The sequence below is a fragment of the Rousettus aegyptiacus genome, unplaced genomic scaffold, assembly GCF_014176215.1.
Source record: "Rousettus aegyptiacus isolate mRouAeg1 unplaced genomic scaffold, mRouAeg1.p scaffold_m13_p_3, whole genome shotgun sequence".
NCBI lineage: Eukaryota > Metazoa > Chordata > Mammalia > Chiroptera > Pteropodidae > Rousettus > Rousettus aegyptiacus.
Window position 1 is genome coordinate 58407374 of NW_023416306.1, and position 15717 is coordinate 58423090.

At 36.4% G+C, this 15717-nt stretch overlaps 1 protein-coding gene across 35 annotated transcripts in view; it reads right to left on the reverse strand.

The window, feature by feature from the left end:
• The window catches only part of BNC2 (basonuclin 2), a 396217-nt gene that overhangs the window by 228324 nt on the left and 152176 nt on the right, over positions 1-15717 (reverse strand). For 23 of the 35 annotated variants that reach the window (XR_004956256.1, XM_036238861.1, XM_036238852.1 and 20 more), the window contains one exon: positions 10223-10306. The exons of the other annotated variants lie outside the window; for them this stretch is intronic. Coding sequence is in view for 20 of the 23 variants with exons in the window: in XM_036238861.1 (XP_036094754.1) it covers positions 10223-10306 (84 nt within the window). In the remaining 3 variants the exon portion in view is untranslated. The remainder of the gene's footprint in view (positions 1-10222; positions 10307-15717) is intronic. 35 annotated transcript variants of the gene reach the window in all.

Sequence of the window (15717 nt, forward strand, 5' to 3'; positions counted from 1 at the left end):
ATTTTGGATATATAAGTTCATCTCATTACAGAATCAATCTTTAACTCTTGTATTTGTTTTAATGCAGTTTCTAGCTGACTTAGAAGAGAAAGGATGCTAATTTAAAAAATACCATTTCTACTAACATCAGGGCTTCGATAAAATTTTAAAGTACACTCCACAATGCTGGTTTACGACAGCAAATACCACCAGACAACAGTTAGAAATGGGAAAAATTGGAGAGGGAGGAAATTTTTCAACTCATCCCAACACTTTAACAAGAAAGATAAAAACAGCATCTCTAAATACAGATTCACTTGCAACAAGCTATCAGTGATAGAATAATGCCAGCACTCTCTGAAAACCCTTAAAAAATAACAACATAAAGAAATATCCTGGTGTCAGGATTATTCCAATTTAGCTATTTTACAACTCCTACGAATAGTTTTAGTGTGGGGATGAGACTGTCTATTTACTTATTTAATCAGGCAAGCAAAAAGGTTTTTACTGGTCTTTGATATAAAACTTTTATTTATGTATTTGATCAATGTTTATTTGTAAGACCTTAATACAATAACAGATGTCAGCTACATTATCTGTTTTTGATTATAAACTCCTAGAGGGCCCAGACCCTGTCTATACAGCTCACTTTTTATAGGATGCAAACAGAACCATACCCAAAAAGGCACTTACAAATGTTTTTATGATAACAGTGATTTCAAGGGGACTTGGTCTGCTTCTACGTTCCATCAAACTCCACTGGCATGTAGTGAACATTAAAGAGTAATACTTTTATATTCTTAGGTAATTTCGTTCTTCAAATGTTGGCAATGGCACTTCTCTTTTGAAATAGGAATTACTTAGATGAGACTGCACTTTTAAATGTTCAAAAACTAGCTTTTGTCCAACGACTAAATTCTATACTGACACTAAAAGATAAAAGAAAAAAAGCCACACCAAAACATTCCATTTCTTAGCATCAAGTTTATTAGCACATTTCCTGCACCAGGCAAAGGATCTACTGTTTTGGTGGGGAAACCTGCTAAGACCACTACCTTGGTACCTAAAAATGTAGCCATTCTTTATTTATGTCCACTCAGATCATATAGAACAAAGGACACACTGAGTTAAATAATTTTCAAAGACAAGAAGAAATTTAGAACACAGCTTTCCTTTATGGACTCTAAAGGAATAAAAACCAGTAAATAATATCTTAAAGGCTTTGACACATCATAAATAAAGAATACTTTACTATGTAATTTTGGGTAAATCTTTTAAAATTTCTGGGCCTCGGTTTTCAAACCTGACAATGAAGACATTGGATTATATTTCCAAGTTTAAATTTTAAAACCATAACAACAACAACGACAAAAACATGTCTAAAGTAAATTCTAATGGAATTTCACAAATGGAGATTCCATTATCTACCCAAACAAAAGATTTTTTTTCTTTCTTCTGGAGGTAGATTATGTGTTCTCAATGTAAATATTCATTCTGACTAACTCCAACAAAATTTTCAAATAGAACATCACCATTATTGTAAATAATAAAAAAAAATGGATTTCTATGTAATGAGATATATATGATACACTCCAACATAAACACATAATTCTCTCTATTAAAGCCAAGAATTAAAAGTACTTCCTGTTTTCCTAACTTTCCTTTCACCTTCTACAAAGCTTCTATGAAGCCACTATGACTTAAGAACTTACAGAAAGTAAAAATAATCATCTTTTACAAATTTCTTATATTAATACCGACAGTTCTCATCATGAACAGCTTATATTAAATTGGTATTCTGAAATCTAAATAACATTCTCTTCTAGGAACAGTGGTATTGAGAGAGAATGCAAAATGTAGTTAAATTCTTAAGCCATTCAACTAAGGTTTGTTTAATCCATAATGTACCTGAAATGTATAACTCAAGATACAGAAATTCAATAATTTAATGCTACTTAAGCAGAGAGTAACAGTGACAACAGCATGGGAACAAAGAAGGTCCTGAAAATATGTAGAGGCATTCAGTCCACACTCCATCAAAATTTTAAAATAGGGGAAAATATCTTAAGTTCATGGAACTACTTTTTATCTGTATTTGCTGAGATACTTGCAAAAGAAAACTGTAGGCGACCACTGAGTGTGCTAACATGTTTGTGTTCTGAGAAACGAATGTACTACAGAATGCAGTGATTTCTTCCAAATAAAGAAAGAATAATATAGGTATCTTCTGTGTTCACCTTGGATTCCCTATTCTTGGGGGGAAATTATAAAATTGTTTAAAGATAAATATTTAAATACTCAAGATTTGTAAAATTTTCAAAGGAAAAATTTCCTTTTATGTGCTTAGCCAACAAAAGCTAGGTATTGTTATTTTATACATTTATATATTTATAAAATAATAATGCATCACTATTAGCTAAGTGCTAGGCACAGTGACTTTTACTCACACATTATACTCTTCGATCCCTCCAACAATGCCAAGACGACCTGAAGAAACTCAAGTCTTCCTATTCCACTTCATGAATTAAAATGAAATCCAAAGATCAAGACACACAAAAGTGATGTCCTAACTACTGGTTACTCTATTAGATTTCATACAAGTTTAAAGTCAGAAAACTCAAACACCGCCATCTGAATGCCTTCCACCTACATCAGGATAAGAAGGAAGATGGTAACTTGAAGCCACAAATTTCTAGCTTTCATCAATAACGATTCCATTCATGACCCCAGGGAAATGGATAATTCAGTGAGCACTGTGAATTCCTTAAAAAAATAAAATAATAAAATAAAATAAACTAATTAAGGTTCATTCACATTCCTTGGAAAAATCCATAAATGGTCACACAAGTTTATGTAAAAATGTACCATAAATTTTATAAGTTTGCAATGTAAGTAACTGTGGATCTTAATCTTTTAACTAGTGACAGGAAATATAAGACTAAGACTGTAAATGGAAACAACTGCAGTTCATGTCTATGGAGGATGGAGAATAATAACAGGTTGTAAAGAAAGTCAAATACAAAAGGATTTTTAAAAGTAAGAATAAAGGAAAGGGAAAGAGAAAAGAGAGAAGACAAAGAAAAAGAAGGAAAAAAAGGAAATACAGAACAGGGAAAGGAGAAGGGCTATGAGGTGGAAAGGGGACTGGCCTAGCAAAGTGGGACCAGAGGTTTGCAGTAAAATGGCTCTCATCCAAGGCCCTGGACCATTGCTTCTACCTGACAGGCGAGTACCTCTCCCACGGTTTTTAAAAAATGCTTTCCATACCAAAACAGTCTCATTTTATTTTTCAAATTCCCATGTTTATTTTTAAATAAAAGTTCAAGTCTGAAAACTCTGCTTATGTGTAAAAAGAATTACTTATTTTAGAAATGTACCTTGGAACCTACATGCCATTGCTCAGTTTAGTGCTCAAAACCTCAGAGATGTCCCAACATTCCAAACCTGACAGTCTTTCCTTTGTAAATTAGGGCTGCCTCTTTCCATAGCGCCTGAAAATTACATTTGAAATCAGTCTTCACTGATTGTTTCAAGCCTTAAAAATATGTTCTTTTGCTTAAAGAGTAATCTATCTAGTTGTTTTTAGTCTCAGGAAAACAACACAGATGTGTTTAAAGTGTCAGAAACCCTCAAAAGGACATCGAAAGTTGGTCAGCAGAGAGAAACCGTCCTCTAGCCTACATATGGTACGTAAAGCAAATTCTACTCAAAGCCAAATTCTACAGAAAGGTGAGCTGTACTTCGATACAGCCTGGCTCAGCAGGCTTAGAACCTCACTCACCCACCCCTTCTTACTCTGACAGCTTGCTTGTTTCTACCTATCCACCAAACCATCTTCTCCTTGCTCCAATAAACCACTGGCCCTTACTATAATCCCTCAATGCCATAAGATTGCTTTTATATAAAAATTCATTAAATAATATACCACTTTCAATATATTGATCCTACAAACTGTAACTCTGTGAAGTGGTTCAACACGATGTCATCACTACACAGCAACTTGTTTCATTTACAGTATCTGTTTCACTTCTACTCATGAGCTAATATAATTCAATTTTTTTTAACTGCACACAGGCTGCTAGACACATGTGCATGGCAAATGGAATCTGAACTTAGCTTAACAGCCTCATTTATTCCTGATGGTTTAAATTATTTCATCACAATTAATGACACCCCCTCAGCTTCCTGTGCACTGCTGCCAGATGTTCAGAGACCACAAAGCCACTCTCTTCTTTGACGGCTGGTGACAAGTCGTCCTCTGAAGGACGTTCCCTAGGTACGCGGGCCGGATGACACCTCCATCGCTTAGCACCTCTCTGCCTCCCAGAGTAACCATGTTGAGGAAAAATCAGGAAGGCATGAGAAACCAGCAAATGCATTAACGAGAGCAAATTACGTGAAGTGATCTAAACTCAGAGGAACTTGGCTTCTGCCACAGGAGTTCCCAACCTTGTTGTTTTATGAAAGAACTCTTCGCCTCCACCTTCCCAGCTACTGGCATCCACTAGGTGCCTAGCATGGCATCAGTCCTCGGGGAATGTCAAAGGACAAAAAACAAACAAATAAACTTCGCCACAGGGTCCTTTCTGATTTTGGTTAATTTTGTTTTGTTTTGGGGTTGCCGGATAAACTCACCACATTCATCTTGATCATCATCATGTTTTTGAGAGTGAACAACTGAACAGTTTATCACTGTCTATATCTTCATCTACAACTTTTCTCTATCCTATTCGATAGACGCTTCCAAAAAGAAACTGTTTACCAAAATGCTGTCTAACAGCTGTCTAACAGTTTTACCCCTTTCTCTTTTTTAAGCTTTACTGAGGTATAATACAGTTGGATATACAAAAAGTGGCACACATTTCACATATACATTTTGATGAGTCTGGTTTACCTCTTTTTTAGGCTTAGTAGGATTTATTCTTTTCAGGGGCTGTTGGATTTTTGGTTTTGTTCTTGTTAGGTTTAGTTTTAATTTTTCAGGAACGTGCTGAAAAACAGAGACTTTATACTTTTCCTCTTTCGATTCTAATGTGGGCAAGGCCATTTACTTCTTTCCTTAACAACAACAAAACTTCTTCTCTGCAGTATAGAAATTCAGCAATAGTATTTTATATTTGTCATTTGAATTTCACACACAAAAAATAAATCTGCATAATCACAAGTAGCTAAGAGGGTTTCAGAAATAGCAAACACACTAGCACTTTTACAATGAGAATCCAATACTATAGCTCTAATTTGGAAAACATTTCCATCAACTAGAGAACATGTGGCAGACATTTTATGGATTATTTTTTAAATGCTAAAAAAAAAATAAATAAAAACGCTGATCTTATTTAGGGAATAAGGGACCTTTTCGTTTGCCAAAAAGTGTAATAGAAAAACTGAAAGGCCACCTGTGTCAGCCCACCCTATAGTATGAACATAAGCTCTACGAGCATTTTAGAAAATATTTTTAAATTGAGATGAGGAAAAAAATCAGTATCAATACAGATTCCAAGCAGATGCAAAAGGCTTCTGTGCATGGTACTGATTATGTGTGTGGCCTATACAGGCTAGTTTCAGATGCCTCCAAAACTCAGTGTACTTTCTCTTTTATGAGCTATTTGGGATAAAACTAGAACCATATCCATTGCAGCTTTGACAATGGACACAAATACAAAATAAGCTAATCAAGCCAAACAAGTTGAATTTTCCCCCTCACAGATGGCTTTCTTAATTTTAAATGACTACTGAATTTTACCAGACAAACTACACTTAATATTTTGACAGTTGTTTATTAAAATTACTTTCTTAGGAAGTCCTATGAAACCAGCAGTCTAGTTTTTTTTTTTTTTTTTTTTTTTTTTATCAGAATTGAGGGATCAGAGAGAAGTCGTGTTGATGGCATACTTGCAGCAAGCAGACAACAATAGGAAACTCTTAGCACTCCCAGAGTTGCATCAAATTTTCCACGGACTGAAACTAAAATGAAATAGTTCAATTACTGAGAGGTAGATAAGTAAAATAAACAACTAATTTCATACAGTGAAGTTGGGATAGAGTCATATGGACCTCATTCTGTTGTCTCCAAATACTCTATCGAAGGGGGAAGAAGGAGCTGAATAAACTTTAAACTCTCATGTAGGGATGTATTGCTTGTGTGTCCCTGGCAGATGTGGAAAGGAGATGAAATGGGCAAGGGAGAATCAAATATCCCATCGCTGCAGGTTTGCTGAGGGAAAGAGCACTGCAAAGATCTCACATCTGGCAATCATTTGTCAATAGCTGGAAAGAGAACTGCAGGAAACTTTCTGGCTCTTGGAGAAGATGAAAAGACAAAAACCATGTGTCTCACATGCACACACATGCACATGCACACACACACACACACACACACACACACACTCTCTGCACTGGCACACTGACTACTACACTTATTCTCCACCCCTCCTTACCCCCACTGAATTTAATGATCTTCAGATATACTCTACTCCATGGTCAAAAACATGCAGTCACTTGACTTGTTAAAGCTGCAGTGTATGTACATTTTTCAAATAAACCCCAGGGCTGATGTTAGAAAATCAAAATCAGTCAAGCATAGACCGCCTGGTACTTTGGGCAGGAATCCTTGTGGTTTAGTCAATAAACAGAATCTGAATGAAAGACACCACAGTAACTAGACAGTAACGTTTTGAACGGTTCTTAACCTGAAGGGGGGATGGGGAAGGCGGGTGCACTAGTGACCATGGGCCTAAGGCTACCAGTCCTCTTAGATCATTCACTTTACCTGTGGCATGACTGTGTTTAGCACAAGGTCATCTGCTATTTCTAACACACACTCAAAAAAGAAAAAAAAAAAGAGTGAACTTATATTTAAAGGATTTTGTGAATGAATTTGGGGAGGAAATAGTTGTTTTTTTTAAAAAAAAATATAATTATACCTATTTAATAGGGTGGGAAGGGGAAACCTCGTTCTGTTTAGTCCATACCGGTAATAACAAAATAAAAAATTTGCTAGTTTCATTATGAATTCATGAAAATGACAGCTTGCCCCAGGAGGTTTATCATGCAATAAAAAGTTTTCAAGACATCCCACACAAATTAATTAACTTCTCCAAAATCATAGGAATTTAAATCTGTTCATGGTGATCGATAGACTTCAATGGGCAGCTTTTGGTTCACCCTTATGCTACATTTAACTAACTAGCAGCAGCCGCCGAGCTTGTCCCTGTGATTCCGTAAGTGAATGCTGCAGGTTGTTTAATAACCTGGCAAATTCACAGTAGCTTGTCAAATTATTACAGGAACAGTGTCATCACTAAACAAGCCTGATCACGGTTAATTACAATGCAGACTAGAGAGCAGCCACAATTGTTCATTAATTATAGGAAGCACCTCATTTAAATTTTATGGAAATTTACACTTGCACCCCGGTATGTCTGGAAAAAAAAAGTGATCCTTCACGCATTCACAGAAGAAAGGAGTCTGTGGTTTATGAAACATCATAGTAAATTGTGTCTAATCTGGTACTAAAATATTGGTTCATTATTTACTCTAATTTTCTAGGCACTTAGGTGGTGAAAAATATCAAGTCAAACCCCACATCTTGAATTCTCAACCAAGTAAGGAAATGTGTGGGGGTAACAGTAACAACTTAATATATGATGAGGCACAGTTAGGCTAAAAAAGTAACTTTTCTCTGATTAAAAGTAAAATATTTAACAGCAATTAAGGAAGTCTAAACTAAAATAACCATTTTCTATAAAATAATTATATAAGAACACACTTTTTTTGCTACCATACACCAATTAACCTACCCAGCTAAAAGTACACAGTTTCATACCTACTTGAAAAACCACTGAGGAAGATGGACAGTTAGACTTTGAATCAAAGTCTCGATTTCTAGCTACTTTTCTATATCAAACATATGAACACAAAAAGAGAACAGACACCCTTGCAAAAGTCAAGTCAAGTACAGACTTCAAGGATTACAGTCATTCAAAACCAAAGATATATTCATAAAAGAATGTCAGGGACCCTGGGATTATTAAAAAATAATGCTGCTTAGCTATCTGAAATTTAAGAGATAAAAGAAAAGGGTTAAAAGAAAGCAGGTAAGGACAGGAAGGTGCTCCACCAGTCATGAAAACTCATACGAACTAAATATAAAAGACCAGATATGAGTGTTGTGTGTCTGAATGATGCCAAAGAGGTGATTCTCAGAATCGAAAGGCCAAACAGCAAATCCTCTGGTGGTTTTAACGCCTGGCCCTGGGGAAAAGCCTGAGATCCAAGCGGAAAAAGTAAATGACCCTGTGACTCTGGAAAGTCCTATAGTAAGTTCCCTGGAAGAGTTGTACTAAACAATAAGAAATGGCTCATTCTGTAAGGGGGGTGGAGTTGGGGGGGGGGGACCTTAATATATTCCACAGCAAGAATGAAAGAACTGGCAAGCTAAAAACTATTCCACGAATTGTTAGCTGATCAAGTGTCAAGTTTATTAGGATTGACATAACATGGATATGTACTAGATATTATTAAAATGTATGGAAGCCATATTTAGGAAGGAAGAAACAAAAGAGAAAAAAATGGTTCAAGTGGGTCCCAGTTAATAACACCAATTCACCACAGTTGACTATCTTTTGACAGATTTAACTGTTCCACGCGGTCTGCCAAAACGGTGTTGCAGGAGGAGAAATCCAATAAAATGAGCACTTTCATTTCTTTGTCCAAGAGCGTGGCCTTCTTTGCAAGGCCCACAATGAACTGTCAACTCCACGATCTATTTAACTACCTACAACCAGAATTTCACTTAAACTTGTAAATACACATTTTCCCCTTGGTATGTCATAATAATGTGCTCCATTGGTCTCTTTCAGTTTTATCTCATGCACTCACATCTGCAAAACCCATTGCTCTTTGCACCATAACTCAAAGTTCAAAAACAAATTATCCAACAGCCACCCATGACAGACCATTCCAGGTGATATGTTTGAAGACCAACACTTGTCCTACCCAAAGAGGTCAAGGATCAGACTACTCTCCACAAAAAGTCTTCCATCACTGTGCATTTATGTGTCACACACAAGCTGTTAGCTTTCTAAAACCAGGCTATACATGATCATGTCTCATATGTGTCACACCTGCTTTTCTGTTCTATCACAGCCATACGCCACCCAGACAGTACCAGCTTGTGGCACTGAAGAGCTCAGGTGGTCTTCCCTAGTCCAAGAGCAGGTGTGCAAGAGCTGGTGTATACTTCAGTACCATAAAAACAAACCTCCTCCTGCCACCACTTCCACCTTCACTCCCACTGTAAAGAAGTCAATTTTTAAAACTATTCTCTTTTCTCATGTGGGGCGTCTAAATTGGTAAAAATGTTTTTAAATGGAGCTCACTATGTTCAACCCATAAGTCTGAAAATTTTAGAAAATGATGCCACATGGAGGTCCTAAAAAATACTCTGAGTTTGCTCTTACTAGGGGATGACATCCATGTTGAAGCTTCAGCCTGTATCTTTGCATCACTGGTACACACATTTCTTAAATATTAAAAGGTACATGGAAGTGGGGACATCCCTTTGTCCAAGATGTCATATTTATATTTTTAATTTGCAATATACCAAATTGCTTTGAATGCCTCAAGATCAAACAAAACGAACTGAATTCCAAGTCAATACTTTCACAAAAAAAGAAACTTAATATTCCACCAGAGGACATATCTCCCAATCAACAAAGAAGGAAGATACTTATCATTAAGTCCTATTTTTCTAATACAGTGCATAGCTGAATGGCTTCCATTCTCACATGATTACAATGATTTAAAAAGATGAGAGCTAGTATTTCCAGAGTGCCGGGCCCTGTGCTAACTGCTATATATTCATTAGAACATTTAATTCTCATAATCACCTTGTGAGGTAGATCTCCATTTTACAGATGAGAAAGCTAAAGCTCAGTTAGGTAGAATGACTTGCCAAAGGTCTCACAGAAGCTTGTGTCGACCTGGGCAGCCAGCCTTCAGAAACACTGCTCTTACCCACTACAGTATATACGATTTCTCAAATGAATAAATGAATGATCTCAGTTACAGACAACTTATTCTCAAAAGGTCTTTTTGCTGAACACATGCTACATTGGTTCCTCTTTTACACTTGTCTTAACAGTTGTCTATCTCCTGATGGGCACTGATCTATCTATATGGCCTTTAGGAACCACTGTGTCTGTCACACCACCCCCAACTGATAAAACAATAAGACTCCAACCTGGACTTCCAGCCTCGGGTCTGGCTCCTCCAGGTTTGGGCAAAAGTCTGCACCCAGCACTCTGCCAGCACATGCCACTGGAACCTGGGGGAATACGGCCGAGTTAGATAGATGCTGGGTGTGGAGGCTGCTGAGAACTGCACACAAACACACTTGTCCCAGGCAGAAGCAGGGACATATCAACCGCAGTTCTGAAACAGGCCATCGTGGCTTTACAGGCTTTCGACGCGGTCGAATATATTATAAATATCAAATATTCAAGTCAATTAACTACCGAGAAGGTAAATTCCCAAAAAAAAGATCCATATAAATTTTATTCCCCCTTGTATTCATAGCATGTAGCACACAGAAGGAAGGCACTTAAATATCTGCAGAATAAAGGAGGAGAGAAGGAGGTAAAAAGGAAGGGATGGAGGAAGGAAATGAGGGAAGGGGAAAAGAAAGAGAAGAGCTTCTTCTTGGTGACTTTTTTTTTCTTGTAATTTTCTTATGTGGGAATTAAGAAAATTGCATTCTATAATTCCTAAAGTTCCTCTGCACTCTTAAAATACCTATTCAAGTTTATTTTTCCTGGGCTAGCAGAGACAAATTTTACTTATCAACATTTAATATTTATTTACTTACTATCTTTAAATTACATTTAAGATGTTTATTTTATGTTTGTTCTAATAATTAAAATGATAACGATAAAACAGCTATAACTTAACGTTTTCCTGTATCCAGAATTCTACACTGAAAGCCACTAAGACTTCGTTTTTTTTTTTTTTTTTAAGATAAGGAAAAAGGATTTAGATTTGATCTAAACCTGTTTTAACCTTTTTTAAAATTTCTCTGAATCACTACTCAATATTTCCAAACACATAATACCTTCATTAATCACGTGTCTATCTATATGTATAGGAATCTCAATCCATCAATCAGCTTCACGTTGCCTGTGTTCTTTCCCTATCAAAACCCTCCTTTGGTCTTTTGTTTTGTTTTATTTTATTTTTTTTTACTCCAATTAGGATCATCTGTGCCAATCAATTTTCTTTGTTCAGAGATCAGTTTTCAGCCAAGCGTGCTGCCTTAGAAGATACTCCCCTCGTTCTTTGAGCCACAAATCAGTTCACTTCTCCAAAGTTAAACAAGTTTCAATAAGCTTCACTTTGCAAGTTCACTAGTAAATATCACTAATTTTTTTTAAAAAACACTCATTCAACCCTTCAAATATTTTTAGGTTCAACCCTTCCATGCTTTTCAAGTTTTTCATTCTTCCTGCCTATGTCCATAAAGTGAAATAGAATAGCTTCTGTCCCTGAAAATAACCCACAAATTTCACCAGTGAAGCCCAAGAGAGAAAGGAAAGGGAGGTCACATTTACTGAGCACTTGCAAGGAGCCGGTCACCACATGGGCACTTTGCATATAGAAATAACCCGTTTTTCCCCTTTCAACAATCTTCATGAGATAAGAGCATCTGCATTTTACAAATGAAAAAACCGAGCCTTTAAGAGTAGGTAAATAACTCACATTCTAGAAAGTTGCGAAGCCCAAACTTAAAAAATGAGAAAGAAAAGAAAGACTGAGAATGTATTTCAAAGAAGTTAATGAAAAACATGTCATAGTTGCACTTAGAGGCATCTAGTAGAGGGGCATTTGTTGATGTTTCATATGAAAGAAATTACAAAGAAGACAATTAAAGGAAACAGAGAAAGTGTTACCAGAAACTAAGATCTACAGTAGAGATCTTTAGAGCTCTTTGCTCTAGGACAACACAAGCAATATAAAAGAGAATTTATCCTCTAACCTGAGGAGTGAGAAAGAAATGGGGTATGGAGAAGAGTAGACACTGTGCATTTGTATCGTGTCACACGCAAAATAATGCTGATTCCACCCCTCAGTTGACATACGGAGGGGCACTAATGAGTCATGCAACAGTAATTCTCCCTAGGGTGTAATAGAAGAACTGGAAAAATTTCATCTTCGAATATTCCATATCAAAACGAAAGCCCCCAAAAGAGCTTCTTATAAAACCTCAATAAATGTGACTACTTAACTGAATAAAGCAGATTCCATGAACCATAATGTATACATTGCAAATTAAATGTAAACAATACTTTATTTCATGTACACACAAAACAAACTCCCACTTACCTCAATATTATTTGACCGTGTCACAAATACTAACTTTCTACTTCCTTTTTACCCTCACAGAATGCATTTTATAAACACTCTCAACAGGAAAGGGGAAAGTTAAACAAGTACAATTATACTCAATTACAACCTCAAGATACTTACAAAGACAGTTTCTGAGAGAAAACAAAAAGTTCTGTGAATAAGTTGGAAAGAAACTGTGTCAGCCTACTAGATTGTTTAAACAACCCAAATCACAAAAAGGAACTAGTAGGGAATTGGGTAGCACTCTCATAGTTAGTTAGAATCCTAGAATTTCTGAGCAGAAAAAAAAAAAAAAATCCACAAGGATCCATAAAAATGAACTCCCATATTTTAAAGATGAGGAAATTGAGGCTAAAACCAAAACTACATAGTTTCACTGATCGGTTCACCGTCCAACAATGTCATTAATTCTCAGATAGGGAAATTTTTTGAGAGAAAAACAAGTGATATCTGTTTCCTTATTTATCAAAATGTACCAAGGAAAACAGAAAGGATATAAAGGTAGATAACCTAATTAGTTATAATTTGGCACACCTAGACAATTAGGCCCTTTGATTTAGAAGCCTCAGTTGTTAACCATGCAGCTATAAAGTGATCCAAAAAATGACAGAAACAGCAGACATAAATTGTCTAACTCCTGATTATTACACCATTTTAAATTACGATAATAAAATATGGCATACACCCAACAATTATTTTAACTGGAATATAAAATTTAAATTGATTTCAGGAATTCCAATTTATTTGCTTTCCTTCATGCTAGGGTTCAGTGTCTGTTTCAATGCCATGCTTTAAAACTAAGTTCCACAATGATTTTTGCAAAATATCCACAGTGATTTTTATCTCTGAAAAGCAAACTAAAGGAATTTTTCTTTTTGCCATTGTATATTTTGTTTTTAAAGTTAACAAAAACATTTAAGTTTAAAAGAAAGAAAAATACTAAACTGATCAGCTAATGTTTCTAAACATTCTGCCACAGGTTTCATTATGGGATGGTAATTGTCTAGTACTCATCTAAATTTCATTCTGCTGGTACTGTAACAGGAAATAAGAGGCCTTGAAAGGGACCCTTCAGAATCCCCAGGGTAAGCAGAAGCTGAGTACATATCTACTCTCCTGTACATACCTCAAAGGAATCATGGTGTGTGAGAGAGCTATTTACAACTTACTTTGTGTATAATCAGCAGAAACAAAAGATATGACAACAAGCATAAAGGCCTCTCTCTCTGTCTCTCTCCTCTCAGGAGAATTCAGCAAGGGAGGGCCAGTGGGCATTCACTTCAGTGTCAAAAGGGCTTCCAGAAAACACATTTTCTATGGGGCAGGGAGGAAATATGGCAAGCTTCCTACACACACACACACACACACACACACACACACACACACGTGCTCTTTGTTTACTGAGATCACACATAAAGAGTGTTAGGGACCAGATTTCTGAAAAGAAGACAGAAAAAGCCCCATATTGTAAATAGAAGCACCTGCTCAAAATATTTGAAGCAGAATGGGGGTAACAAGGTGGGTGTAATGAAGGGGACAAAGGAAGAGAGAAAGGAGCAGACATGATAACTTGGGAAAATAAATTTGTTACCAAGACAAGGGCTTAGAGAACCTGGGAAGTTTCATATAGAACTAGGGTTCATTTGAAATTTTATTTTATTTTTAAACATTAAACATTCAGGTAGGCACTTGCCTGATAGGCACTATAAAAGTCACAGCCTAAATAAACAAACTGATTTCCATGTCCGCTCAAGCCTCTTTGGTTAGGCTGGCCACAAGCCCAGATCAGTTCTGAAGTGCATGTGTTTTGGTGGCTTCAGTCTAGTAGTGAAGAGATGAGGGAAACTATCTGAACCCAAGAAGAACTCGAAAAAGTATGCATAGACAAAACTGGTTTTCAAAAACAGATTGAGGGTGAGAAAAAACCCCAGGAGTCCCATCAGAGGACTCAGGGATATGGCTGGGTTCAACCTCTGTCACATTCCAAGCTAAAGAAAAGCAGAACTTCAAGCCTAATTTCAGCGGTTAAACAATGCCAAATAGCAAAAGGAAAAATTACTCAGATAACACAAAGAATTCAGGAAGACCATTAAGTGAAATGGGTTTGACAATAAGCTAGCCAGAAGCCTATGTGACACAGAGCAGAGAACGAAATAAATTAGTTGCCCAACACTGTAAAGATGAGAATGTATGCTAAATAAACACTGCTGCAATATAAACACAAAAACTGAAAAACAAGATGCGCTGAGTTGCCCGAGGTGCAGTTAACCTATATTCCTAATTTTTCAGGCTATGATTTAACTAAAAGACAACATTCCAAGCCTAAACTTTCTCAACCATGAAACCCCAGGCTAAGACTCAGAAGGATCAACTATTTAGAACCTAAAACTAGAGAATAAAAACACAATTTAATGATCACTGCTACCAGTGAGTCAAAACAGTATTTATCTATTTTCCAACACTTAATGGCCAGAATGATGCTCATTCTTACAGAGGCCTTAGATGAGGCAGGGCTGGCTGTATCAACAGAAACACAATAACGATGAGAGATATGTTATAGGAGAAAACTGAGTAGGACAGCAGACAGGCCCCTCTGGAGTCATCTCACAACAATGAACTACAGGATCAGGGAAAAGATAAAGGAAAAGGGTCAAGTACATGATTCTGCTCCTCAACAGGTTGACACAAAAGATGATTGGGGGAGGAGGGAACAATGTCCTCACAGGAGCCACGAACTGTTTAATTGAGGTTCACTCTCTTTCTGCCTTGGAAGCAGATCCTTGTGGGTGAGCTGCCAAAGAACAGGGCCCTTGGCTCCTTGATGGGAGCAACCTCTGCAGGTACAATTACAAATTTTCACAGCCACAAATAACAACAAAAATACCTTGTTTTTATACTGTGAAAGGTGGGATAAAAGGTAGAGATCTCTCTTCCCTGGTGACACTCTGAAGAACCTAATGGACCATGCATAATGCTAAAATTATATAGAATCTTCTTTCCAGAGCTCTCAAAGGGCTTTACACATTTTATTAATTCCTATATCAGACAAATAAGTGAGGGTGTGATTTCCATTGCAATCTTTTTTATTTTTAAACAAGAAAACAGAACTATTACTATGGTTTTCCTCCATATCTGATAAATGGGACAGAAGCAAAATTAGTACAAGTTCTTTCAACTACCAGGCTAATATTTTTTACTAGAAAAGCTTCTCACCATTCAACAGTTCATTTATTTCTCCAAATCTTGTTTTACATGGGTATTAGCACTGAAGAAAATGAGAATAAAGTTATTTGTACCTGTGCCATGGATGGACTTTATAGTAAGGAAAAAAAGTAC